A 27252-nucleotide genomic window follows, 5' to 3' on the forward strand; every position below is an offset into this window, starting at 1 on the left:
GCAGATTTTGATAGGATAGCTATACAGAAAAGTCACATGCAACCATACCATAGCTTCATTTAAGGATGATTCAGGGAGAATAATCCTAAACATCTTGATCAGAAAAAAAACAATCATTTCCATCCAGAAACTTGAGGATTATAGTTTTCATATGGTGTGAGTCATCAGAACTGCTTCAGCATCTCCTACTGCTCTGCTCAAGGAGTCAACACTCTTACCAGGGAATTTCAATCTGATCAGCTGCCTTTCTGCTGTTTCTTACTCTGATTTTCTGAGCTCATGGAAGCAAAGGCTTCTTCCACCAAAAGGAAGAACTACTCAGCTGACAAATTACCAACACCAACAAGCACTTCACTGGGGTTCTTTGGCATTGCTTTGCAGCAGTGCGTTAGTAACTTTTTTGGATGTCTATTCTGAGCCAGTGGTGGAGATGATGTCCCGAGACTCTCCATCTGATCCATGTTTCCACCCCAAATCATAACTCTTCTTTGAGGAAACAGGTCTCACAGCTCATACTTTAGAAAAGGATTGTCCCATAATGGAAAATAATTACAGAAAAATGACTTTTTGTCAGTGATAAATGTTCTGTGTTACTCCACTGCCAACTGAACTATGCTTCCTACTCTTCCCAGGTGAAATGAAGTTACAGCCAAATAGCACACGACTTATCTTCCGCATTAGAGAACCAAAATACACAATTAAAAACCCATTTAAAGACTGCCAAACACCAGCCACTGTGAAATCCTTCCTTTGTGTTTGTGTTCAGGCTTCCATTAAGAAAAAGTGATAATTAGAGAAGTAAATTAAATCAATAATCATGAAGTAGAAAATGGAAAGAAAGCAATGGATCAACTCAGCACCAAGGACAGATTCAAACAGCCACAGGTTGAACCCAAGCACGGCTCCCATCCTGAGAGCCAGAATTCTCTAAGAGAGAGAATTAATTAGCCTGTACTTGCCTACCTCACCTATATTTGTATAATTGTCATCTCACCTAAGATACAATGTTTTATTTAAAAAGTATAGCACAACTCCAAGATTTTGAACAACCAATAAAACTTCTCTTACACTGCAGCTTCCTCTGACCACAGTGTGCATCTGTGGCTAAGAGAAAGGAGAGGATGTAAACAAAGAGTAACTGATAAGGTTACCCATCCAGTCCTTAAGTTTTGCACCTAGCAGAGAATAAAATACAAAATAAGTTGTGGATTGTATAAATACAATAGTAAACTACTTCAGTTTTACTCGCACCAGCTGTTTCACCGCCATTTTGGATATGGTGCTAGAGATGCTGATGGTAGTCCTGGTTCCATATTCTTCCTTGCCTTGAGAGAGGCCTAATTCAGCATCAAGGCTGCGCAAGCTCACATGCTATATGGTCACACTCTCCCTGCTGTGGGGAGTTGTCCACTTCGTACACTTAGGAGAAGAGGGGCTTCACGCCACTTGTCTTATCTCACAATATCAAGCATCCTATCAGATTACAAAACAATCTTTTTCACTCTGAGCTTCCTGTAGCCTATGCAAAAGGCTATGTAGCCTACAGAAAAGCTAGGTAACCACATGCACAGGGCAGAAATGCATCCTACACAGAAGCTCCATTACATACCTCGTCTAAAGCAAGTTCAAGTCTTTGCTCTAAAGAGGGCAGAATAACAGTGATTTGAACCCAGGGTTTGTCATAACCCTGTGTGGGATGCCCTAACCTATTCCAGCTACTCTCCATCACAGATGGGACAGCATGCCCCACCTAGTCTTTGTGAACTCCTGACCCAGCCTACACACATGAATCCAAGGGAGGGCCCACAGGCATGATCCCTAGTAGAAGGAATCACCTATCTCTAACCAGAAGTACTTGTGTAGGTAACCACACTTTGCCCTTCACTCACACTCTACCCCTGTCTACCACTATATTTCCAAGTCTCCCTTCCTTCAATGCCTCATCCTGTGTTGTCCAGCTGCAGCTGCCTGACCCAAGACTGGTGACTCCTCTGGGGTGTCCAGGTGCCACACTGTGAGGGTAAATCTTGACTGTCTTAGAAAAGTTCTCAGAGAAACTTTCATGTTCTCCTCTTTTTCTTTCTCAACCTCTAGCTTTGCTTACCAAGAACAGAATGACGCCAGATCAGCAATCTGGTGCTGGACTTTAATGTCTGTATTTTTGTTGTACCCCTAAATTAAAGCTTTCATGTAAAGTGATAATAAAAATTTCCGCAATCACCAGATTGTTGAAAAAATCCTTCATTACAGGCATCAGAGAAAAACTGCAACCTGAAACTGCAGAAAATGTCACAACTGTGCAAACATAAAGGAAACAATATACCTTCCTCTCTGGGTTAATAACTCTGAAGTGATATTGTGGTGGTATTGTAGAGATTGGTACTTGAAGACACTACTAACTGACTCCATGCAAATAAACAAGCAAGGAGAAACATTCCTGCGCCAAGAAGGTTTAATAGCAGCTAATATACAACATTCTGCACATTCCAGCGTAAAACTTCCCTAGGATATTTAGGATACCTAACACACATTCCAAATGTTGCTCAAAGTGGTCTGGGACTCTGGGACACCACTTCCTACATAAGCTATGAGTGGTAGGTCTGAGAAAGCCTTGCCTGTCACACTGCCTATGACAGGTGTAGGATTTATATAACATGGAGGGATTAATGAGCTTTGTGAAAGACTTCCAGCTGACTGAATAAGCACATTTCTCAGCAACCCCTAGGGATTCAACCAATTATACCAAACGGCAAGCTGGGGAAGCAAGGCTGGAAGTAGGGGTATGGGAGGGCCTCCCCCTCACAGGCTCAGAAAATGAGTCTCCAGTGCAAATGTGCTAAGTCCTGCTGCAGAATCTGAGAAAGCAGAGAGCTAGCATCTGCTAGGACATCTCACTTAACACCCTCTTCTGAAACACATTTGTTGCCAACTCAGGGGGAACACCACTACTGCCAACTTCCATATAAAACAACAGGATTTCTCACCTGGCCCCAAGCAGGCTACAATAACATTTAAAAATATATCTTTATTTGGAGGAATATTTTCCTTTATAATCTCCATTATCATTCTTCAATCGTCTGAGCAAAGAATTCTTTCCTTCTCTTAGGATGCCTGACAAAGTGGGACAGCCTTCAGAGTGGCACTGAAATAACGGTCAGGGTATCCCTTTGGGTGCAGTCCCCTGGCATGGCAAGTTTGTCTGCAGCACATATCTGATTGCAGGAGGCACCAGAAATGCTTTCTCTACTGGAGTCAGGAAGACAGGGCAACACTGGGGCTAGTTGAGGCATGTAGGAAAACATCTTTTCCAACTTATTTCTATGGAATGGTCCAGTCTGTTGCCCTCCTTTGGTTGGAAAGATACATACATAGACAGGTATCTATGAAACTTTGGTCTAAGCCAGCTCTGTTAAGCTCAGCTGTTCAGTTGTAATTTTAGCAACACTTTGGGAGATGCTTGTATTTCCCAGTTTAGATTGCCTTCTGTAATTTGAATTAATCTATGAATCTGCACAATGTAAGACTGGGGGCCTAGTGAGATCCACAAAGTTAACCTGATTTTGGATAAGGCTGAAAGCAGGCTTTAGAGCTGGTCAGTCATCACATGTGTGTAATGGTTTGTGATGGGCAATTGTTTCACTATTTTCTGTTGATCAAGACTGACCAGAGTAGGATGCAAACATCTAAAAAGCCAAACAGTTGTATCACATTCTGAGATGTACTGTATCTCTGAAACCTGAGACCTGTAGATATCTGCCAGAAGAAAGAAATCTGAGAAGGAATCTAATTGTTCATTTGGAATGGTGGTATAGGAGAGAATAAAATAAACATCGTATCTGAGAAAGCAGTATCATTAATCATGGAAAATTAGAAGAAAGCCACAGACCAGGAAGAGCGATCAACAAAAAAAAAAAAAAAAAAACCCAAACAAAAATCACCCCCAAACCCACAAACCAAAACGAAGCCAAAACACCAAAAATCCATAAACAAAGGAAGAGGGTATGATTCCAGATCCTTGGTGCTGTCTCTCTTAGCTGGGGCTCTGTAATATTCAGAGCCTCAGTTTCTAAGTTCTTATACTGAATTTAGAGTTAAGCATTTAGGATGTGCACAATTACAAAATCACATGCATGCTGAAATGACTGTAGAGAGAATTTTGAGATTATGCAGTTTGACAGCTTTTTGGCATCGATTTATCCACATTATCCTACTAAAGAGAATTCAAATTTTCTGAATGTGTGCCTTCCAGTGAACTGGGACATTTTACAACAGATCAGATTTCTCTGGTGCTGCAAACATGCCACTGAGTCAGTAGCTGTGCTTACAGAGGTATGCAGAAACCTCTCTTGCTTCTGCACCAGCTTTGTTTTTATGCTACACAGTGGCTGGGGAATAGGCATGGAGAGGCACAGACTAATGGAGATAAAATATTCATGTTAGCTTGAAAGCTTATAGAAGGATTATAGTATGCTTTTAACTTCCATACAGAGACAAGATGGAACTATGTTACAGCTTATCATGAATCAGACTGCAGCCTCTTCAAGTGAATCCTGGCTGTTATTACACGTGTGCTCTGCATAACAACTGAGCTGCAGTCACAGCTAACAGTGGTGGCGAAAGCACAGTTAGGACATCCTTAGAATGCAGCTGACTCTCCCCAGAGATACCCTGATCTGAATGGGTGCTTTAAACAACTTCATTAACCCACAAATCTTTTTTGCCTTCTGCTACTGGCCAAATACTGACCAAATAACTCAGTCTTTACTGCATTTGAAGTGCCCACATGCAACAAGACACTGTGACAGTTTATGAGTACGAGTACACACACTTCTAACACTCAGCTGAACTTTCTAGGAATAGTCCTAGGGAAAGTTCTAGGGACACTTTCATCCATTCCTGTCTTCTCTGCTACATGTAAGAAAGGCTGGAAATCAACTCGGCTCCTACATCTGTCACACATTAGTCCCCTCACTGAACTGAGACATGTGGTTGCTTCTTAACTCTTCCCTCCCCAAATTTCACGTATCTACTAGCCTTCAGCTCCTATGAACAGGATTGAATGTGGAAATTATCACAATTCATAGATAGCAAGCAAAAAATTCAAGTCAAAGAAGCAGCAAAGAGGCAGGCTGGTAGGTAGGTCACTCTGTGAGTGAGGGCTAGAGAAGGAAGTAGACTGAAGGTATGAATGACTAGTCTGCAATGGCTCAGCAGCTGCTTCTGATACGCTAAGAACAGCAATTGCACAAAAGCCATATAGATTCACACAGAAACAGTGCATTCTTGCGCCTCTTCTTTAAAAGACAGCTGTGAACACAATCAATGGGCATTACAGAAGATTCAACAGGCAACTGAACAGAATTATCAGTTCAGAAAGAAACACTTCAGACAATGGAGTCTGAACCTCTCTACATCCCTGACACTGGTTAATTACCTCCATTCCTCAAGGCACAGGTCTCCAACAGATCAGCTCTATGACACTATTTAATCCCAGCAACTTGCTGACAGCACTGAATTCAGAACATGCCAGCATTTCAGAGGCATGCCTCAGAAAGCCTCTTGCTTTAAATGTATTTGAGAATAATTTCATCTTTAGATTATGTTTTATCTCAATAATACATTGAAAGCCACAAGATTTTCTTGCTAAGAAAGAAACAATGTGAGGACATCAGATACTTACCGCTTCCATTAGCCCCTTTACTGTGGGTGATTTCAGCATCAAAGCATCAAACACCTCATCTGTCTCCTTCCTCACATACAAAAGCACTGAAACAAAAAAAGTCAAACTTGGAGAAGGTTCAGTCAATTGAACAGATGAAACAACCCACACTGAGTAGAAAAACAAATATTAATCCATGTCAGATAAAATGAAGTGCTGAAGACAGTCTGCACTTTAAAAAGATATGCTCTTATATCATTAGTGATCTAAATGGGGAAGACACATCATAGTTGCTTTGAAAGCACACAAAGAAGATGCAGCAAATTTAATGTAAGGAAGGAATGTAAGGAATATCTTCCAGAATTTCAACCTCCCTCTACTGAAAGCAGAGAAACTAAAAAGCACTGGGGACCTGTCCTTGGGTCAGAGCAAATCACACAAGCTAGGTCTTCCTAAAACTGTGTCTTGTCTCGCACCTCTCCAGGCTTCTTCCAAAACGCTGGGAAAGGACATTCAGAAAAGCTAAGTCTGGTTTACCTTTGGCTGAGCCTTTGAAAGCAAAATCAACAACAAGGAAAAGAAACAGCTCTTTGGCATTACCACACAGATGACTGCAAATGGGTCTGGCCAGTCTAAAAATAAACACTGGAAAGAACAAGTCCAAAGTCATTTGAGACTTTATACAGGGGAGATATTCAAAAGCACAGCTGGCAGGCAGGCATTTGCATGTGTGCCCACACCTGCTCAGGTACCCAAATGACATTTGTACCCCTGAAGATGTCCTCTTCCTCCCTCAGATGTCCTGCTGGGTACCAGTGGCTCACAGGCACAGTGCTCTGCCCTGTCCAGCTCTGTTCTCCTCTCTCTGACTTGTACAGGTAGGAGGGAGAAACTTGCTGACATAACAAAAGCAAAGCAGGCAGCTACAAAGCAAATAAACATAAACACTAGAGAAGTGGTTAGGCGTAATCTCACATGACGGATAAAGTAGCAAGTTAACCAAGATGTTCCAGAACTTATTTTGTTCCCTAAATAAAATGCCTTTTCAAATAGCAGTGCTGCATGTGAGGTACAAATATGCATGCACTGTTAGGTATTTTAAGTCTGAGTGAGAAACACATTGGTAATCATCTTTTTTGGTACACAGAAAAAGATATCTTTTGGACTGCAGGTCTTAAAAGACATCTTCACCAGGTAACTCAATGGATGACTTGCAGATTAAACAACAGAGATAATGGTATTTTTCATGCAAAAGCAGTTATTTGGAACCTAACTCTCAGGTCAAGCCTGTAGCAGGGTGGACTCCCATTTGCAGAGAAATGTACTTTCTTTGTATCTTCTTTGCTCAGGTTTCGAAATGACTGAAAATAAAGACGTAATACATGAGCAGATCAGTCCTCTGCCTTGGGTTACACACCAGATGTGCAGGATAATGGTGGGTTTTTAAATCTCTAATTCAAACTACTACCACAGGCATGCAGAGCTGACATCCCATTCACCCATGTTTTAACAGTTCTTTGGCACCTGCCTGAGAGTGTCCTCTTAAAGGGCTTAGAAGCTGAGATTACTGTTGGGTCACAACCTAAATAATTGTCAGAATGTAAGAGAACAAAAAAAAAATCTGCATCAGTAGTTAGATTTTACTGGGTTCACTTGCATGAGCAAGCACTTGCTCAATGTGCTACTTTCACCAGTAATTATCTCCTTGTGATTAGAGGGCTGTCCTGTAACTCCTGGCTTGTCAATCATGTGGACTTCTGTAATTAATTAATAATTACAAACATATCTGAATGGAGCAAAAAAAAATCACTCGATCTGAGGTTAAAGTTGGGGACATCATACAATCCATGTGCTGAGCTTTAAATCTCTTGTGCTTGGCATGTCAGGCAATGATATGCTCAATGATGGATCCATTACAAGGATAACGGGAAACTTGAATCACTGTTATACACACAGAGAGCCAGGATTAGTAAACATATGGGGGGTTGTTGGTTTTTAATTTCCCCCAACAGGTGTGAAAATCTCAGCTTTGATTCACTAGGGCACTCTTCCATAAATAACTTCTGGTGACAGGGATGCCTTAAGAAGCTCCTGTCTCATCCCTGCCCTTATGCTCTGTTACTCTGGCCCGTCTTAGTGAATTTTCCTGGATGATGAACTCTCTCAAACAGCAGATGTGAGTGAAAAAACAACCCTTTTTTCTGAGTTGTTCTTCAGACAAATCAGGTCCTTGCTTCAGCTTACAATGCAGCCCCACAAGCCTTCATGCTGGCATAACCACGGAGAGAAGGCCAGCTGGCATGCAGCAGCAAGCACAGTCAGAATGGAAGAAAAGGGGCTGCAAAGGCTCTACTGGGCTCAGCAGCATTGCCACTGAATGCCAAGCCATAGTTGTGACAATGTAATATAACTCATACTTGATGCCCCCTGATCCTGCTGTCACCAGGTTTTTTAATAATACAGTTTGCAATATATATAGACAAAAATATGGCTTTCTTCAAGCTGAGAACTAGAGGACTGGAAATCTCCCCGACCTGTAATGCAGCTGCTGGATTTATAATCAACGGGAAACTCCCTATGAAATCCAAAAGGGAAAGTGATTTGAAAACTCTGAGAACTCAAAACAGGAACAGGTCACAAGTCTAGCTAAGTGACTAGCTGCATTGCACACTTGCTGCAGATTAACATACTCTACATTTCTGCACTGAGCACTTGTATCCCCCTTAGAGGTCAAGGAGATGAAGGAATAATCCACAAAGACACAGCTACCTGAGAATATGAACCCTGTTCCCTGTTTTACCAATGGTTTGCAAACCCCTTTAGATCTGTTCTCTTGCATGCTGCTCCTTAATACTTGTGATTCCACCAGAGAGTACTACAATTAGGTCCATCAGGCAGAGGCGAGGCCTTACACTGTCACTTCAGTTCTTCAGCAGGACCTGAACACCTCACCAGGTGATACTTACCGATAGCGAGCTGCCTTGCAATTACATTGCTTTTAATGCATATTTTCACATATCAGACCTGCTCTCTCTCAAAGATTACACCAGTGCTCCATCTATACCTGCTCTTCTAAGAGCTACTGATTCTGCTGGACCAAATAAACCTAGGAGAACAAAAAGAGCTTCTAGTATGGCTAAGCCTGGGAAAAACAGCAAAACATTTTAATTCCTGATGATTCCTGTGGCAAAGACAGTATTGTCAAATGGGCAGATTCAGCTGAGCTTTACTCTACCAGTACAATCCCAGATGCAGAATTCCCTGTGGCAGGAAGTTCAAAGAGCAAAGGCCATGCTGGAAGAGGCTTGGCCTCCAGCCAGCATAGTCCAAATTGCAAGAAACACTGAACAGGAAGGGGATGTGAAGAGAGCATCCTCCAGCTTCCCTGCTCCCATGCCTGTCCTGGATTTAATTACTTAGCATAGTTTTGCCACTAGGTGAAAAACTTTTTTTTTCTTTGAAATCTTCCCCTTGAAATGGTTGCAAATCCTGGATGATATTAAAACAACTTACCACAGCAAAGGGCAGAAATAATCAAAGCAAACCAATACCTTCTTGCAGTCAGCATTCCAGGCTTCCAGTTCTGACAGTTCCTTATGCAGCCCTTGTGGCTGTGCAATTCTGCTTGATGGAGCCCTGATAGTGTGAATTTGGTCAACGCCTTGAGTCAGCCAGATGCAAGTCTGCACTTAGCTGACCTCACGTAATTCATTGAGGATTTATTTAAAACAAGAATATGTTCACATTTAGTCCAGGAAGATAATCAGTCTCCATCCTGTCATCCTGTATGCTTCCCCTCATTCAAGAACACCACCCCAACCAACAGAGAAACTTTGCAAATGCTCATGGGAAACTGTTTCTAAAGCTCAGATGAGTCTTACAAATGGTGCAGCTAAGAACAATTCAGCTCACTTCTCTACCTTGTTGCTTTGTTGTCTCACAAACCGATGTGGAAACCTCAAAACATCTGCAAGTCTGAGTTATACAAGTTGGTCAAAATCCTGGAGTTTCCAATAAACATACACGACAGAACTCATGAGATTGAAGGAATGGCAAATATTCTCCAGGCTGTCTAACTGTGGCAGTATAGGAAGTTGTCACGTATAGCACTGCACTGAAAGTGAGGGTACACAAAGCAGATTTTGTGGACAAAATCACTGTCAGCTTATCCTTACCTTTAGTGCAAAGTTTAGCAGCAATACCTAAACCATTGCTTCAATGTTACTTACTCAACTTAAGCTTCATTGTAGCAGACTGGAAAACAGGGATTGGTATAGCATATGAAACATGATCATAATATTCACTCAGGGTAGTAAAAACAGTTAAGGGAAGCAAACTCTTAAACAATTCAGTTAGGTCTGCTGGAAGATGTCTCTCCATGACTTATATTTCTAATTTGTTAGGAAATTTCTAAGGTTTTATTCAGTCTAATTCAAGTCTGCAGTCAGCAGGAGCTTGCCTGCGTTAGGTCTCTGTATTTGACCCAGTGCATCCTGCATATTTGCTTGTGATCCCATCCAGAACAGAAAAGATGAGCAGAAGTTAAAAATAGACAACCACAGATTTGCTTCTGGAACATTTATGAACTATGTAGCTTGGCCAAGGATCAAGAAGCTTTCTCATTTTTTTTATATTTTATATACACTTTTGTCTTCATCCCTTCTTGAGATAGCACAGTCCTTTCTAATTTGTTTTCTGCTTCTAAGTCATTACTAGGACTTGTTTACATGTCTCCTTGTACACTGGCAGGTGTAATGATCTCTTCTCCCATCTACTCCACATTTGACTAGCGTCTAAAAACTGACTTGGTCCGAGCCACACCTGCCCTTCCCAGCTTGAAGTCATGAGTACCATAGCATTATTTCTAGCTGTTAAGAATTATTACCTCTTTTCAGGCCTTCTTCTTTCATTTGTTTCAAAGGGGATGGACCAAACTCCTCCTCCACAGGCCGGAACATCCTTTTGACCAGGACACTGCTACTAGAAAACACACAACAGGAACCATGTCAGTAACAGTGCTCCCAGCAGGGGAGGAGACCCACTCACAACAGCAGCAGTCATGACTCACTTTGTACTCTGGCAAAAACCCCACTAGATACTCAAGCAGCACCAGACCAGAGAATGCAAGGATTTAGCTTTTGATGTTCAACTGAACTCTCCAGCCCTCTCAAACTGATTGGCTGGGACAGGTGACAGAGAAATACATTCCAACATTACATACTATTTTGAAAACCCCAAAGGCCCTCAACTGTTTAAATATTGAGGGAAGGGGGCGGGGGAAAGAAACAGCTAAGGAGCTGAACCCACATTTACACATTGATTCACTTTCTCCGTGGGGTCAAGGAGACAGTCTCAGGTTACACCAGCAGTATTTCTAATATCAAAGACCATACATGCCAGCAAGTTCGAAAGCAATAACATGCTGGGCCAGATCCACCCCAAAGCTGTGAAACACTCTGCTGGGGAAGCTGAAGGCTGAAGGCACTACAGCTGCCCCCTCCCCTTGGCAGAACTCTGGCAGAACTCGTTGCCTCCTTTCAGTGTTGGAGGAGAGAACTGAACCAATGTGCTTAGTTCAAACCCTTTGTTTCCCTCATTCCACTGTGAGCCTTATGAACAACATTAGCTTCATAAAAGAAGAAAAAGGGCCTCGTGTTTTCAAGTCAATGCTAGCTTCAGGTGCCTGGCCAATCCCAGCCACAGGACACTTGGAGGCTTACGTGAGTCCAAGTTTACGTTACTCCACGCTCTCAGATTTGAGGGTGCTCACTCAGGATTCAAGCTTGCACACATTGCAGTTAACACTAGCTGAACTTTAGCCACACATGTTAAGGCCTTTATTTCATAACTATTTCAGGGACTTCATGCAATTCCTCCAGTCCCTCCAAAGCCAAATATGGATGCTTCCATTTCCAACCATCTCCCTTCCCAGGATTTCCTCTTCTGGAACACTTGGGTATTCTCTCTGCAGTTACTGTTTGTTGCATACAGACACACATGTGTACATGTGCACTGGTAAACAGCTTTCAGGAATGCTTTCAGAAATTCAGCACTTCATTTATATATGTAAGTATTTTATTATCAAATACATTGTCTTGTCCCTGTATTGAACCTTGGGGTTCTTTAAAATGTTTCACTTGGAAATGTAATAAAAAAACAGATATAAAAAGCAGCCAGCTCACCTGAAGGAAAACAAAGTTACTATAAAATAAACCTCCTTCTACCAGTTCTCCATATTATTCACCTACTGTTAGCACGTGGGGAACATAGGGGGAGAAAGGGGAGCAGCTTTATCTGATTTCATGTTTTGTGTCTGCTTTCTATGAGTTTGAACTGCTAACTGCAAAGTTTGTGAAACAACAGATGTCTTACCCTTCTCTCTCATCATCTGTATTATAGTAAACCTAGAAGGGTGGGGAAATAAAAAAACAAACAGTTACTCCCAAAACTCAGACACCTGCTTATCAGAATAACTTCAAAAGGGAGAAAAGATAACAAGTGGTTTGCAGTTTATCTGTTAAAAATACTTTTCCTTCTATAAAATACAAACATCTCTAGCTCTGATTGTGATCTGGAAAAAGTGTAGCTTAAAACCACTGCTGTTGAATATCATCTAGTGGAAAAATACTGAAGCATTTTGACAGACATTGCCCTCTCCCTGGTTTATATCATTTTCCCAGCTATTTTACGATCCTCTAAATTAGATCACAGCTCACCTGAATTACACCTAATACAATTATAGCCACAACACTCACAAGCTTTTTGTATGTATTTAACATTGTCTGAAAATCTAATTAAACTATAAAGACTAACATATAAACTACAGCCCTAATGGAAATACAATTACTAATGCAGAGCTGAACTGTAGCAGAACTGTGCTGTGGGCAGAAGCTCAAGTCCTGACCATTGTTTTCTGCAAATCAGTATAGCTCACAGTCATTGAGACCAAACTGACAACAGCAGCAAATGCAGCTAACAGCAGGGGAGGCATAAAATCACAGTCTGTTGCCAAAAGGTTTACAGAACAATCAGTCAAGTTCCTCACAACGTGCCTGCACCGAGGGTGTGCACCAACAATAGCGCCAGCATTCCAGCTGCTGAGTTACTGTGCAAGCATGGGGCAAAGCAGGGCACCGGAACCCCATGTTCTGCTGGGGCAGAGCAGGGAATCTCAGGCAGGTTCCAGCACTTGTGCTGGGAACACTCAAGAGCACACACAGCTCTTCGCTTCTGAACCTGTACAATGAAGATAGCTCAGACCCATGTGTATGCAAAGTTGAGGTCTGTAACTCATTCTGTGATCAGGACCTGAAAGTGGCTACACTTTCATAATAGAACATTCATAAATAGTAAACTGTTATCATACTACATCATTCTTATGTTAACTAATATACAATTAAATTGGCAAGCTCAGGACTGCAAGAATGCCAAAACTTCAACTTCTACAGCAGCAAAAGAGACAGGATTGAACATTGCTCAAGAGCTAGCAAACAAGGGCATCTTCCAGTTAGTTTAGAAAATTATTTACAGGATTATATATACCAAGGAATGCTTCCACCTTCCCCTGTTTTGAGACAAATCCACATTCTGGTTTGAAAGTCATGAGGACAGAAGGTACCAGCACTGATATGTATGTGAGTGGGTGTCTTTCCAAGTTTGGAGAGTCAATCAGTGACAGCTGTGACTGCAGTGTCTGCACTCCCTGTGCTTCGCTCTACCACAAATCTCACTGCTTTAAAATAAATGACAATTCTAACACTCACTATCATTTAAACTTCATTATTTTAATATTTGGCAGCAAGACGCATATAAAATTTCCTCATCTATTATTTGTCTTTATAAACACATGCATAAAGGTCTCATTCTGTTCTCCAAGTTGTCAATAAATATCAGGTTCATATTCAAAAAAATGCCAGAGTTGACCCTTCAATTCAGGTTTGCAATTTCCCAGCAAGTAATAAAGCATGTCTTAAAAAGTCAAGTCATCCAAGACTTCTTCACATTTACTGGTGATAATGACTGCCAATACTGAATATTAACATTAGCATGAGAGATTTTTACTTTGTAGAGTGAAAACATTTTCTTCCAAGAAATTCCCAGATCTCCAGGTGATGCTGACACAAAATGGGCAGTGGTATTTCGTGAGCCTCCTCTGGACCTCCTTACACATGTAAGAGCTTGGTCTTTGCGTTCCGTAGGGACAGGGAGGGGGATCACTGCTACCACAAGGTGGCACTTTATCTCATCAAGCCATATAGCACATTCACTTTCAGTCACAACCTCTTCTTTCAAAATTTCTGACTCTTTCATTCTTCCTTCTTAGCAAAAGAAGGTCAAAACCATAACAAACACAAACCAGTTGGTTTTTAATGAAGCATAAACTCCTTTTTCTCACTCAGAACTTAGAAAGGCACTTGTCTTTTGTAAGGTCTTTTTAAGTGACTCACCAGGAGCTACATTTACCAAAACAAGAGCTCAAACAAGGGGTCCCTGGGAACAGTGATTTATTTTCCTAAACCCTGCCTCAGAGCACAAGAGCCAGACAGCAAGTGGGCACTGGCTCCTCTCATTATCATTTCCTACCTGTCCAGTTCTCATTATCATTTCCTACCTGTCCAGTTCTTTGTAGGTTTCCAAAGTGAACATCCGGTATGAAGAGAACTGGCTGGGAATCCAGGTCAGCCATTGTTTTGAAGAAGGTGATATCACTCTTTTTTTGCAGAGAGAGTGCACTCAACTTCCCTTCTGCTGCTAGGAGGATCACACAGCAACATGGTTATGAGAGAAGGCATGTTAAGTGTGACTTAGTCCCAAACCAGAAAGGCACATCTTACTCACAGTTATTACACGAGGCTTGAGATGCCTGGCCTTTGCCTTTCTTCCTGTTCTGCTTCCTTTCTTCATCTCTGATTTTCCTTTCTGCTCCCTGATGCAAAAAAAACAACCCACAGATATTATCCAAAGAGGAACCACTGTGAACGTTGTACCCTGCAATGCCTGGCACTACAGCAACACACATCAGAAATGCTGAAATAGAGACTGGTCATCCCATTAGATAAATCTGTCCGGATTGTGGGGAATATACCACCTTTGGATGGATCACCAATGCCCAAAACTCAGGCTGGCACATCCAGCATCCCCCCAGGACTGGAAACAGCAAGAGGAGCATATCCACATGCTGGCTTGGATGGGATGGGATGGATGGCTCAGGCAGTGTGCAGTCTGTATGGGGCTGTTGCCACCACATCCTGTGCATAGGACATCCTGAGCCAAGCGCCCCTGCAATGGATAGAGCACTCAGACCAAATACCTTGCATATGTACTGACGTAAAACACCTGCAGGAACGCTATCATCTTGGATTATGTCTGTGCTAAGCTTTTTCCTAAACAATCCTCCACCCACCTCATCTGGGGGTGGCATATTTCCACTGTGGCCAGCTTTGTAGAGGCCTTTGAGATTTGCCAGTGCAGGAAGGCTAAACTGACAGCTTGCCAACAGTACAAAGGCTCCTACAGAAAAATATAGGAATTTCAAACTGGGAGAAGCACTCCAGAAACTGGAAAGCAATGTAGCACTGCCCTATTAGGGTCCAGGAACTCCTGGGAAGTTGCGGGCTTCTGTTATGTAAATACACTCTCAACAAGTTTAGAAAATAAAACTTGTTATTGACATAAAAAGCAGCAACACCTCCTTTGAAGTTCTCCTAATTTACTTTATAAATACAAATCATCACATTGTGAAGGGTATTAAAGATCCATATGCTCCCAGACAGTCAGCATGGAAAATTAAAGATCTTTTTCCAAATTAAAATTAGAACTTTCTTTAAAAGAAAGCAGGGAGGGAGGTAAGGAAAGCCAAAAATATCCACTCAAGATGGCAAAATTCACACATGAGCCATTGAACCAAGCTGGAAAAGAATGTAAGGAAAGGTGTACTCTTGGCTGTGATCTATCAATAGATCTATAAAGGCTGAAAAAGGTGGAGAAAGAAACGGCTCTTTAACAAACATGAAGGCGTCTAACAGACACATTGCCTCCAGACCCAGGACCCAATCCAGCTGTCATTAACCTCAGCCGTGGAACTTCAGGGATTCAGAGATCTGCCCCTACCAAAACTGATTCTAGGGCATCTCCCGTATGAAGATAGGCTGAGAAAGTTGGGGCTGTTCAGCCTGGAGAAGAGAAGGCTTCTTGGAGACCTTATAGCAACCTTCCAGTATCTGAAGGGGGCCTATAGGATGCTGGGGAGGCACTATTCATAAGGACTGTAGTGATAAGACAAGGGGTAATGGGTTAAAATTTAAACAGGGGAAGTTTAGATTGGATATAAGGAAGAAGTTCTTTACTGTGAGGGTGGTGAGGCACTGGAACGGGGCTGCCCAAGGAAGCTGTGGCTGCCCCATCCCTGGCAATGTTCAAGGCAAGGTTGGATTGGGCTTTGAGCAACCTGGTCCAGTGGAAGATGTCCCTGCCCATGGCAGGGGGTTAGAAGTAGATGATCTTAAGGTCCTTTCCAACCCAAACAGTTCTATGATTCTATTTGTGTCTTTAAAGGCCACTTGTTCTTTAGCAAAAAGGAGTAAAAGTATACCTCACAGACTCTGTCCTGCAGAAGGCACATCCTTAAGAGCCCAGTGCTGCACAGCAGCCCTGTCAGGTGGTCACAGCCCTACCTCAGTGCTGCCATGCTGCTGCTCTCAGGCAGCAGGATGAAGTGTGAAAGTTATTTTGTGCATGGCAGCAAGCGCAAGTTTCCTCTCAGGAAAGCAGAAACTGAGGAGGACTCAGCCTTTTTATATACAATAGAGTATATGTTTTACTGGGGTTTTTTATACACACTGTAGCTATGACCTTGGTAAAGCTTCACACCTTTGTCTTCACTCATCCAAGGCAAGACACCCCCAATTCCCCTGGGGGGCAGGCAGTCTCCAAGCAGGGCAGCCATTCCCACCTGCCAGTGCTCATTTGTGCCACAGTCACTTTACAAATACAGCAACTCCATACCCACAAAACTACCTACCAGCCCTTCTGAGCTAGGAGCATTCCACATAGCACAGTGCAGGGGCCAGCCAAGTCTACACAACGTACATTATTGCTGTAGGGGCTGAGACAATAGACCACAATCAGGTTTTTGCATACAGGAGCATTTCTGCTGGAGAGTTTTCACAGCTGAGCTATCTGACACATATCTAGTAAATCAGAATGTGCATATCTTCAGGACAAAAGAAATAACCCAGTCATAGGGAACTATAAATTAGACTCCAACCAGTCAAACTGAATGAATTTTTGATTTTTTTTCATTGATGCATGGACCTAGTATAAACACAAGTGTTTCTGCTACAAGCCATCAGAAAAACACAGCCTATGAATATCAGCTGATTCTAAATACCTTTTTTCCAAGTCCCTTAAGCTTTAGACTCACTTAAGCTTACGTTTTGCATCGTAGCTCCAGCCTACCAAAGCCTTTATCATCATAAGTACCACTCCCTCGACCATTATGAAGCTCATGTGTACACCTGTTCCTAGTTCAAGGCCACAGCACTCCACATCTGGTAGGAAAGGCACATAGACTTCAGCCTTCTCTCTAAAGCTTAATAGGCAATTAGACTTGCTCAATATGCTACGATAATCCATTTTCTCTGTGACAATCCACACTGAAGACAAGATGGCAGGAACTGTATAAAGAAAAGAGGATTCATTTATTTGATTTTGGAACGTTGTATTTGCCAAGCCAAATGCTTCTGGTTCTTTTCAGCAAAGTTAATCACATATAGAAAAATCAAAATATCTCTGAATCCCTAGTTCCTTCTCACACAGTGGCTAAAGCATCTTGCAATATATAAATATAAATAAGCCTGGTAGCAAGTTTCCCTGACAACCTACTTAAGGAATAAAAACTGTATTTTCTTATCATATGCAGCATCAGTGATCTGCACATGATAAAAAGACTGCAAGGGCAGAGAGAATTAGCACTGACAAATAAGATGTGCACTGTACCAGTTGCTTTGAAGATAATCTACTGGAAAATAACACAGACAAAAGACTGGAGAATAAATAGCAAGCAAGCACACAATTACAACCTTTGAAGTCTTTATCTCATACATTTATGTCACAAAGCACACACAAGGTCTGAGGCGGCGCTACTCTCTAGTTTACATGTAAATGAATACTAAATTTAAGCAACTGCTTGAGTAAATACTAATACTACATATATATATATATATATATATATATATATATATATATATATATGTACCACTCAGCTAAATCCAGGTTTATTTCTTCAGGGGTACTCTTTCCACAACAGCTACACTGCATTTCAGCTAGAAGACATTGATTTATCAGCAACTGTTTCTTGAAAACTGGACACCTCTGCCTGTGATTTATTCAAGTTAACATACAAATGTGCCTGGTGCTCCTAAAGAGGCACCATCGCTGCAGAAACACCATTTGCAAGAACACTGTCAGGCACAGAAACATTTTTTTTCTTCCACATTTAAAACTAAGATACATTTCAGTACTTAGGTGGGAGGAATTTACTGCACACTTCCTCTGATCCAGATGATTGTAATAAATCAGGCACTTTTCTCACCACCTTCTCTTCAGGGTTGTCAGACTGGGTTATAACGGTGGAATTCACACTCTCAAAATGTATAAAAAATATTGTATGTTTGCTGGTGGATTTTGGGGTGGTTTTTTTTTTGTTTATTTGGGGGGGTGTTTATGGTTGGTTGGTTGTTGTTTTTTTTTTTTTTAGTGGCCCCAAAATATTTCTTTATTTGATCATGAGAAAGAGCCGGGCAATAATTGCCTCAGCTTCACGGCCTTTCTCAAACAAACAGCACACCCTGTCCTGTCACTAGAGGGCGAGTTTAGCAGCGCTTTCACCAGTGCCAGGGTTTTATTTTGGCACCTTGGGAAGATGAGGGCACCCACTCCATGAGCTACCTTCCTCTGAGCTCGATCACGTCTCCCAGTGCCACCAGCAAGTGAATTCTCCAACCATTTATTTACTTACAAAAGCACAGAGACAAACAGTGTCGGTAAAGATACAGCAGCATGAGAGGGGAGAAGAACGCCTCCGTCTCCTTCCCAGTGCCAATTAGCACTAACTGTTATGTGAATTGACCTTGATAATTTCCATTCATTCAACTCATTTTCAGCCGCGCATTAAGTTAAAAAGCTCTGTGTGCATGTATACATTTATATTAGACAGATACATATCCCATTATCAACACCCTTGAGTCCTCTAGTTCCCATTCTCAATATAGTTTAGATGTGGATAATGTTTTAACTACCCCTGTGATCTTTTTCTTCTACTTTGAATCAGTGTTGATTAAAAGACTCAACATTCATTTCCTGCTGGATATCTGAAGTACCAATTAAGCAAATAGATGCAATGAACATGTATTATTGAAAATCTCCATCAGTTGTGTCTACAGGTCACCCTTGATGAGTTTGTGCTCTGAATTTCCTTCCTTTTTTAAATAATTCAGATTTTCCTAATTGCTTTTCAAAAACAGGTAGATGAAAATGACTCGTTACTTTGATATTTACTGAGCTTTTAACATCCAGCTGTAGCTTCAAATCTCTAAATATTTGACATTCAAAGTTAGAATTGAAAGCATAACATTTTGACTGCAAGAAGACCTCAGTGCATACATTTACATTCATTACTTTCAAAGTTTTTGCTCCACTAACACAACTGACTGATTAGTCCTCAAGATCCCCTTGTCAAGACAGCAACAGGGGAATGAACTCTGAAAGGGAAAGGAGCAGCAGCAGAAAGAGCTGGAACAGCTGAACTTTTACCCTTTCCATTAAAAAGTTAATGCTACGTATTGCCTGGGGCATGGCCTTTTGCCTTTCTGTTCCTGTCTGTAAGATGGCAAGACTAATTTGGATAAATTTCCAAGTCACTTAAATAGATGCAGGCTCCTGAATCCCTGAACCTTGACTAGAATCCAGGCAGCAGCTCCCCACTGAAAGACCTTTCCCAGCAGGTCTAAGGTCATCGGCTGGCAGGTGTTAAACGCAGCTGAAATGTGGCCACACTCACTTCTAAGAATCATCACTGACAGCTGACCTGACACTCCTCATTAAGTAGTCAGACTCATTAAGGCATGATCTATGTTTTGGTGCTGAAAAATCTTAAACAGAAGTAGGGAAATGTAAAGGAAGAAAATTTTGCAAGAGGGAGTGCAAAACAGAAAAAAGTTAACAATTACTGAACTACAAAATGGGAACTGCTAATATAGTTTGTAGTTTACTTTTAATAAGAAAATCCTAGCAATATAAAAGTCTCATTGAAGCTTCCAAAACAACGGCTTGTAATCAAGTGGGAAAACCCCTTCAAACAGTTGCATTAGGTAATGCATCAGTTTTCCACTGTATTATAAAAGAGAGCTTAGCAGGCCTTTACTGGAAGGTACATTTCTCTGTCAGAGACCTCTCCACCACATTTACTTATTCTGGCTATTGGAGCCAGAAGGGGTAACATCAGATTGACACTTGTGCAAGTATATGATCAGCACTGACCTACCAAGTAGGGATCTTTACATTTGTACATTCTCACTTTTCTGATATTCTTATATCATGACCTGCAGCATCCTGTCCTTAAGCAGTCCAACTGTCCTTACAAGGTGAGGAATCAGAGCCAAAAAAATAAAATCAAAAAAAGCAGTAAAATAATTACATGATGATCTCTTAGATTTATGGTCCAAATTCTACCATGAAACACAATTCTTTAGGGAAAGAAAGACCATTTAATTAGGTCTAAAATATAGCAATAACAAACTGTGTAACAAGGTTCTTCCTCTATCTGTGGCAACTGTGCTTTCCACTTACCTTGTCACAAAAAACCTTGATCTGGCAGTAGGCTCTGTGGATGGGTTTATTGCTGCGGTTGTTGTAGCTGTATGTATCAATCTGAATCATCAAAGGAAGTCCCTTTACTCCTTTTTGAGAGGAGAAGTCTGTGCTCAAGCAATTCACTGTGATGAAAATCTGTGTGCCAGAGAGATTATTTTTAAGATGTGATGCAAACAACCATTAAACTTAGGAAACACATGACAACAAATAAGAAAATAAAAGCATATACCCCCATCTATGACCCACACTGGCAATCCACACATTTATTCTCTGCTTCTGTCCCAAGTCCAGCAAAGATGCTACCACAATAGGAAGAAGGAGAAACTTTGGAGGCATGTGTCAGTGCTTCCATTTGGATCAGAAGCTCATATTTGAGGTGAATCATTTGATTGTCCCGACTTACCATGCTTTGGTTCACACCTGGGAGCTCAGAGTGCATGATCTGGATTCTTTGTGGAAGAGTCAGACCAGGAGATGTGTCCTAGGAGTACACCTTACATGCGCCAGGTGCTAGTGGTTGCTCAGTCTTTGGGAACTGACTAAAGAAAATCTGAAATAAAACCTCCTAAAATGCACCTCATGTGAATGTCAGGTCTTTAGCCCTGACTTGTTTCACTCTACAGGCGCGTTCTGTATGTTTGTACTATTTGCTAATATAGAAATAGCAAGATCATTTGTGTCATCCTTTCCACTTGTCCTTTGGTCTGGTTTGCTCTTCTGACAGCTCACAATTCAAATTCAGTGTGGCAAAAACAAGTCCTAACCTTTTTTTTTTTTATTATTTTACAAACTGTTTTCACCCTCTCATCAGCCACTTCCTTCAGCTCATCAAGACACTCCTGATCTTTACTTTGTGTCCTTCACTGTCAGTCTTCAATTTCAAAACTGCATTTCACCCTGTCTTTCAAACTGGGGAGGAACTTCTCAAGCATTCATAAAACTACTTCCTACCTCTTCTCAAAAGTCTTTTTACCCTGTAGCAGCAACACAGCTTGACACTGCCCTCCATTCCTGGCAACCGCACTGCCTGCTTTTCCTTCCAAAATCCACAGCATGCTTTTCTTCTACAACTTGTGCGCTGATATCCATTAGTCAGCTCCTCTCCTCTAATCTCCATCTTACCACGGGACAAGCTTTGTGTCATCTGCCATGTGTTAGTACAGGTCCTGGGAGAAGGGTCTCCCACCACCAAGTCTCCCAAGGACTATTCTCATGCAAAGTAAGCATTGTGAACTGAGTATCACTGGTATCTTTCAGTCAGGATAGTGTGCATGAAACTTGAGAGATGAAACTGGATTAAAAATACAGCTATTCTTCCAGTGAGGAATATACGCACTACACAGTAATTTGGGCCAATTATGTATTGACCCAACTCTACTTTTCACTTTCAATTTAAAAAAAAAAAAAACAAGAAAGAAAGAAACAAACAAAAAAACCCACTGAAACTGTGAACTAAGGAAAAGGACAGAGAAAACTACCACTATGTACAGCCTGAACCAGGATGATGTGAAACCTGCTCCAGCAGAATAAGTACACTCAGGAAGGGATCTCAAACAGGTCTCTCAAACAGACCTGATGCACATCTTGCTGGGCAAAGGGGAATCCAACAGGTGCCTGGGCTCTGGGAGGATTCAGGAAGGGTGAGCATGAAGGAACCTCTTCCCATTCACAAGCAGGGAAACCAAACCAAACCAACAGTTTGAGTGACCAGAATATACCAGAAAGAGAAAGACAGCTGAGAATAAAGGGCCCTGATAGGGCTGGGAGGGGCAGGGGGTTGGAATACTTTACCCTAATGGCAGAAGTTAACATTACAGTCAGGGTTTTTTTATGATGGAGCCTGAGCAGCTTGTTTGCCTGACTGAGCTAATGGCCCCTCTGCATTTCTGCTTCTGATTGTATCACAGACCTGCATTTACAAATGAAATAGTTGAACTTTAACTTCGGGGAAAGGAGGGAGGTGGGGAAGGGCCCTAGGTGAAACTCTGATTTTGAAGCTGATAGTGTTACTTCTGTTTCATATTACAACTTGGTCTCCAGCTCCAAAGGTAAGCATGGCTATGGGTGCATATACCTTTGAAATACGATGGCCTGAATTTTCATTAGCCTTCAGACTCCTTTACAGTGTCAGCAACGCTTTAAACTGTGCCTGAAGACACAGCAGTGGAATGAGGTCTGACATAAAACAGAATCTAATAAATATTTTAGCCCATACTTTAGCAAAAGTATCTCAGTGAATACTTTAGCCCATACTTGTGCACAAGGGAGTTTCAAACTGTACGTTAAAATGTGAGAGGGGATGTGCAGGCTTTGCACCTAACCAGCAGTTTGTGCATCAACTACCTTTGCTGCACGCTCAGCAGAGAAGTAAAAGAAAGATCTTGTCCCACTGTAATCAACTACATACACGGTGTGTCATCTCTTCTGCTGCCTCCAGAAACACAGAGCAGAATAGAAGTGGCTAGGAAAGACAGACTGTCGTTTCCAGAGTCTCCATACAGCAACAACAGATTATTCAGCATGAATAATAGATTGATGCTGTAAGATTCAATATCCTTGTCCAACACTGCAATGCATCAGGACCTCCCTGAGGAGCAGTGACTTAGGTTCATGCTCATGAAGTGCACTATACTTCCTGTCGTATCATCTGCACCTCACAGACAGATGGATTTGAATTAACACAGATCATTTATTTTGGGGAAAAATTTCTGTCTCCACACAATCTTCTGCTAGCTTTCCTGTAAAGCACAACACTGACTTTGGATTTGGAAAATGGAGGGGCTGTGCAAACGGAAGGGCAAGAGGGCCTAAGTTCTGTTATAAAGTTTATTTTAGGTTTTGTTTGGATTTGGTTTTATATTTTGAATGACTGAAGATTTGCACCGGTTTTAACACCATGGTGCAGCAGCCTCCTGTGGTGAACAGGACCTGGAGAACCATCTGGACAGTCCCCTGTTCAGACCGGAAACCTTCATCTCCCCAAAGCAGTAACCAAGACATGCCACCTGCTCTAAGCAGCAATGATTTTAACCCACCTGTCCAAGCACAGCCTGCTTTGCCCTTTACAACCCCCATCTTCCCTTCCTTTGCAGCTTCTGTCCTTAATACTCATACACTCAATGCAACAATGAGCAAAACAACCCCACTGGCAGCCACAGAAAAGATGCAGTCCTCCTCTACCTCTCCTGGAAAACATCCAGGATTAAGGTCCTCCTTGCTCTGGTCTCTTGCATAGTACAGTTAAACAGCTAGAAAACGTAGAGTTAAGTAGAAATAACTGTAGCAGGAATAGAAATCACTACTTTTTTTTCCCTAGGGCCCTGCCTACACTTGACTTAGAACTATTTTAACGGATGTGACTATAGCTGTACCTGAATTAATTTGCAAACTTTATTTTTCCTGTGCAAACTAGATTTTAGCAATGTTTTGCTATTGGGAATACATTTGGGTTGTAGTTATAGTGATGTCTCTTTTTATTTAATGTCAGCATATCTTAGATTAGAGCAATTAATGACAGAGTTCCACCCATCTAGTCTCCAGCTCAGGCATGCCATTGGCAATGAAAAAAATCATTTGGAGAAACATCTGGTGCCTGAGAAAGTTTCAAAAGTGGCCTAAGATAACGACAACTCTTCTGTTTGGTTTAGAGCCTGTCTAGAAAAAGCACTGTCTCTTTCAGGGAAGGCGTTCCTCCAAAGTGTAGCTGTTATTATGTGAATTACTGACTGTTTGTTAAATACTGCAGCATAATTAGTGATGTACAAGACACAAACACAGTAACATGTCTTAAGAGAAAGCAAGACTCAGAAATGCATTTCCCCTTTTATCATTTAATCCAGCCAACATGACTCCTGCTGTGGTCTCTGAGCTTATACACTTTAAAGGTCTATTGTTACGAAACTTCTAATATAAGCCTTTTATTACTATTTACATATTTACATTTCTGGCTCTCACTGTCTCAGGAAGAGCCAAGAGCAGAAAGGAGGGAAAAGTGTGTTACAGCACAAAACCAGAAACTTGAAACAATTTCTCCACTGACTACTGGAAATTGCATTGATTCTATGGCAATGCATTGAATCTAGGCATGGGTGATGGGTCTTTGCAAAATCCTATTTTGAAATGGTTCATCCCTCCAGACTGTAACAGCGAAGAGTTAAATGACTTGTCTCTCAAATGACTAACATCAATCCCATCATTCCCCTCATATACACAAAAAGTGTGGTTTTATAGTTTCTCCTGCCAGCCGTTACCTTATAAATCCCATACAAAGCTAAGACCTTTGTTTTATTTCAATACAAATGTCTCCAGCAAATGTTTACACTACTCTTTTGAAGCTTCCTCAACCCACACCCCACCCTGGCAACTACATAAAAATGCCATTTGCCTTGAATCTCAGATATATACTTACCAAGCCATTTGTACACACTGAAATTTCAACATTATTTGCTACCACAGGTTAACTCTTCTTTAATAGATACATTGTGCGTGTATATATATTGCCTGGCATTATATAATATATATACTTACATATATATTATATATGCACGCTTGCATACACAGACATGGTTTAATAAAGCAGCTGCAAAGTCTAATCCTACATAATTTCTAGTACTAGCTGCCCAAAATGAAGTATCTTTTCCTCCAACCTTTAAATTTTGAGTAGAGAAAACGTTAATTTCCTTCCTAATTATATGAAATTTGATGTAAGTTAAGAAGGAAATTAATTAAGAATAATTCTTATACTAGTCAAAACCTGACCTTAGCAACACTACCAACATTAAAGAAATATGAATTGCCACAATACGAATTATTGGTAGAAACTGTGCTGCTCTATAAGCTTGATTTTACCGTTTTGCCCACTGGTATCATAGCTCACTTTGGCCCACAGTATCCAAAAACCTAATCCTGAAAATAACTCAATCATTGAAAACAGCTTATTACTGTATGGGTTGTGCCAAAACTCATTAAATAACTGGAAAGGTTCCCAGAGGCTTCAGCATACTTTGGATTAAAGATCAGTTAAATATAGCAGGACAGTGATTGCATGCAAGTACACACAACAAATATGCAGCACACAACTACTGTACACACTAAAAAGCATGTGACAGCATCTGCCTGAATAACATATCCACCAATGTCTGTTCTGTGCATGTCTAAATTGTAGTGCTTAGCAGATATCAGTAATTTCTTGGTATCACTGAAAAGTAATTTTGTCTACTTTAAGATGACTTTGAATTTAAGGTTAAAAAGTGCTTTCCATAAAAATATACAATTAATATATTGTTTCAGAAGTAGTATCATCCTAATCATTTTAAATTATTGAAGTGTTAATCAGAGAGAAGATGCATCTCAAACGGCTGGCATGATTTATGACAAAGATAGTCACCTTTGACCAGGAGATTTCTGGTTCTTAATTATCTTTCTTGCAAACTAATTTCTGTCAGCAGTAAGAATGCAAGGAGGCAGATATAGGTCTATCAAAAACAAAACTAATCTCTCTGTTCAAAAGCCTCCACTAGAACTTTGTCAACCAGCCAGATGCTGTAGCAAATCTTCTGTAGGGCATCAGCAAGGCAACTAACTACCTTCTAGCATATCATGAAAAGACTTTTAAAAGGTGGTTAAAAAGTTAGCCAGTCCTGGTAAACTGCTGTTTGTTTCCTCATCATGTTTAAAGAACCCTTTTAAAAATACCAGACATAGCATTCAGGTTAAACCAAAGGCAGCCAACAAATCACCTTGCCCATAAATGTTGCATATTTATACATAAAGTAAATAATGGGAGCAAAAACAAAGATGGACTGTACATAAAGTGTTCTTCATTGAATCATAGAATTATAGAATCGTTAGGGTTGGAAAGGACCTTAAGATCATCTAGTTCCAACCCCCCTGCCATGGGCAGGGACACCTCACACTAAACCATGTCACCCAAGGCTCTCTCCAACCTGGCCTTGAACACCACCAGGGATGGAGCATTCACAGCTTCCTTGAGCAACCCATTCCAGTGCCTCACCACCCTCACAGTAAAGAACTTCCTCCTTATATCCAGTCTAAACTTCCCCTGTTGAAGTTTAAACCCGTTACCCCTTGTCCTATCACTACAGTCCCTAATGAAGTGTCCTTCCCCAGCATCATTATAGGCCCTCTTCAGATAGTGGAAGGCTGCTACGAGGTCTCCAGACAGCCTTCTCTACCTCACTTCCTAGCCACACAGTATGTTTGTGCATAAGAAGCATAAGGAAGAGTTGGACATGGCTGTGGACCTTTCCCCTCATTTCCCTGTGTCCTGCTCTGAACCACAAGCCTCAGAGTGACCTCTAAACAACGGCCCCAGCACAAAAGGATGTTGCTCTAGAAAAAGATAAGGATGTGCAAGGCCCAACTCTGCTCTGCCAGAAGGCCAGGGACTGCTTGTCGCCTTGTATCTGTTGTTGACCAGATACAGCTGAGGAAATTAGTGTACTGGTGTTTCTGCCTTTGGTGCAGCTCCCTTAGTCCACAGAAAGCAACAGTGAGATTATTCCATAGCTCAACAGTGCTGTACAAGATTCCCTCTTCCAGTGAATTGTTCTGCCAGGCAACAGTCAGAACACAAGGGACAAAGCACAGAGAGCTGGAGCCAACACCCCAGTTCCCTTAATGGTACTGAGAGAGGCTTCTGCTTGTACACTCTGAATGTCTGTTGCTTCCACATAAGATCCAGGTGCAGTGCTGCCTTACAA

The 27252-nt window shown here is 41.4% G+C and overlaps 1 protein-coding gene and 1 long non-coding RNA gene across 9 annotated transcripts in view; both read right to left on the reverse strand.

Annotated features, from left to right (window-relative positions):
* LOC133266610 (uncharacterized) overlaps positions 1-27252 on the reverse strand; it is a 371798-nt gene that overhangs the window by 132046 nt on the left and 212500 nt on the right. The window lies entirely within an intron of this gene.
* GRHL2 (grainyhead like transcription factor 2) overlaps positions 1-27252 on the reverse strand; it is a 70587-nt gene that overhangs the window by 5275 nt on the left and 38060 nt on the right. For 3 of the 5 annotated variants that reach the window (XM_061447992.1, XM_061447989.1, XM_061447988.1), the window contains 6 exons: positions 20507-20665; positions 14498-14585; positions 14271-14410; positions 12032-12063; positions 10545-10639; positions 5681-5766 (listed from right to left, as the gene is read on the reverse strand). In XM_061447992.1, the coding sequence (XP_061303976.1) occupies positions 5681-5766; positions 10545-10639; positions 12032-12063; positions 14271-14410; positions 14498-14585; positions 20507-20665 (600 nt within the window). The remainder of the gene's footprint in view (positions 1-5680; positions 5767-10544; positions 10640-12031; positions 12064-14270; positions 14411-14497; positions 14586-20506; positions 20666-27252) is intronic. The other 2 variants (XM_061447990.1, XM_061447991.1) reach the window with 2 other exon arrangements.

Source organism: Pezoporus flaviventris, unplaced genomic scaffold (assembly GCF_033815535.1).
Source record: "Pezoporus flaviventris isolate CSIRO_AGI_PZ_B2104156 unplaced genomic scaffold, CSIRO_AGI_Pfla_v1 ptg000007l, whole genome shotgun sequence".
NCBI lineage: Eukaryota > Metazoa > Chordata > Aves > Psittaciformes > Psittacidae > Pezoporus > Pezoporus flaviventris.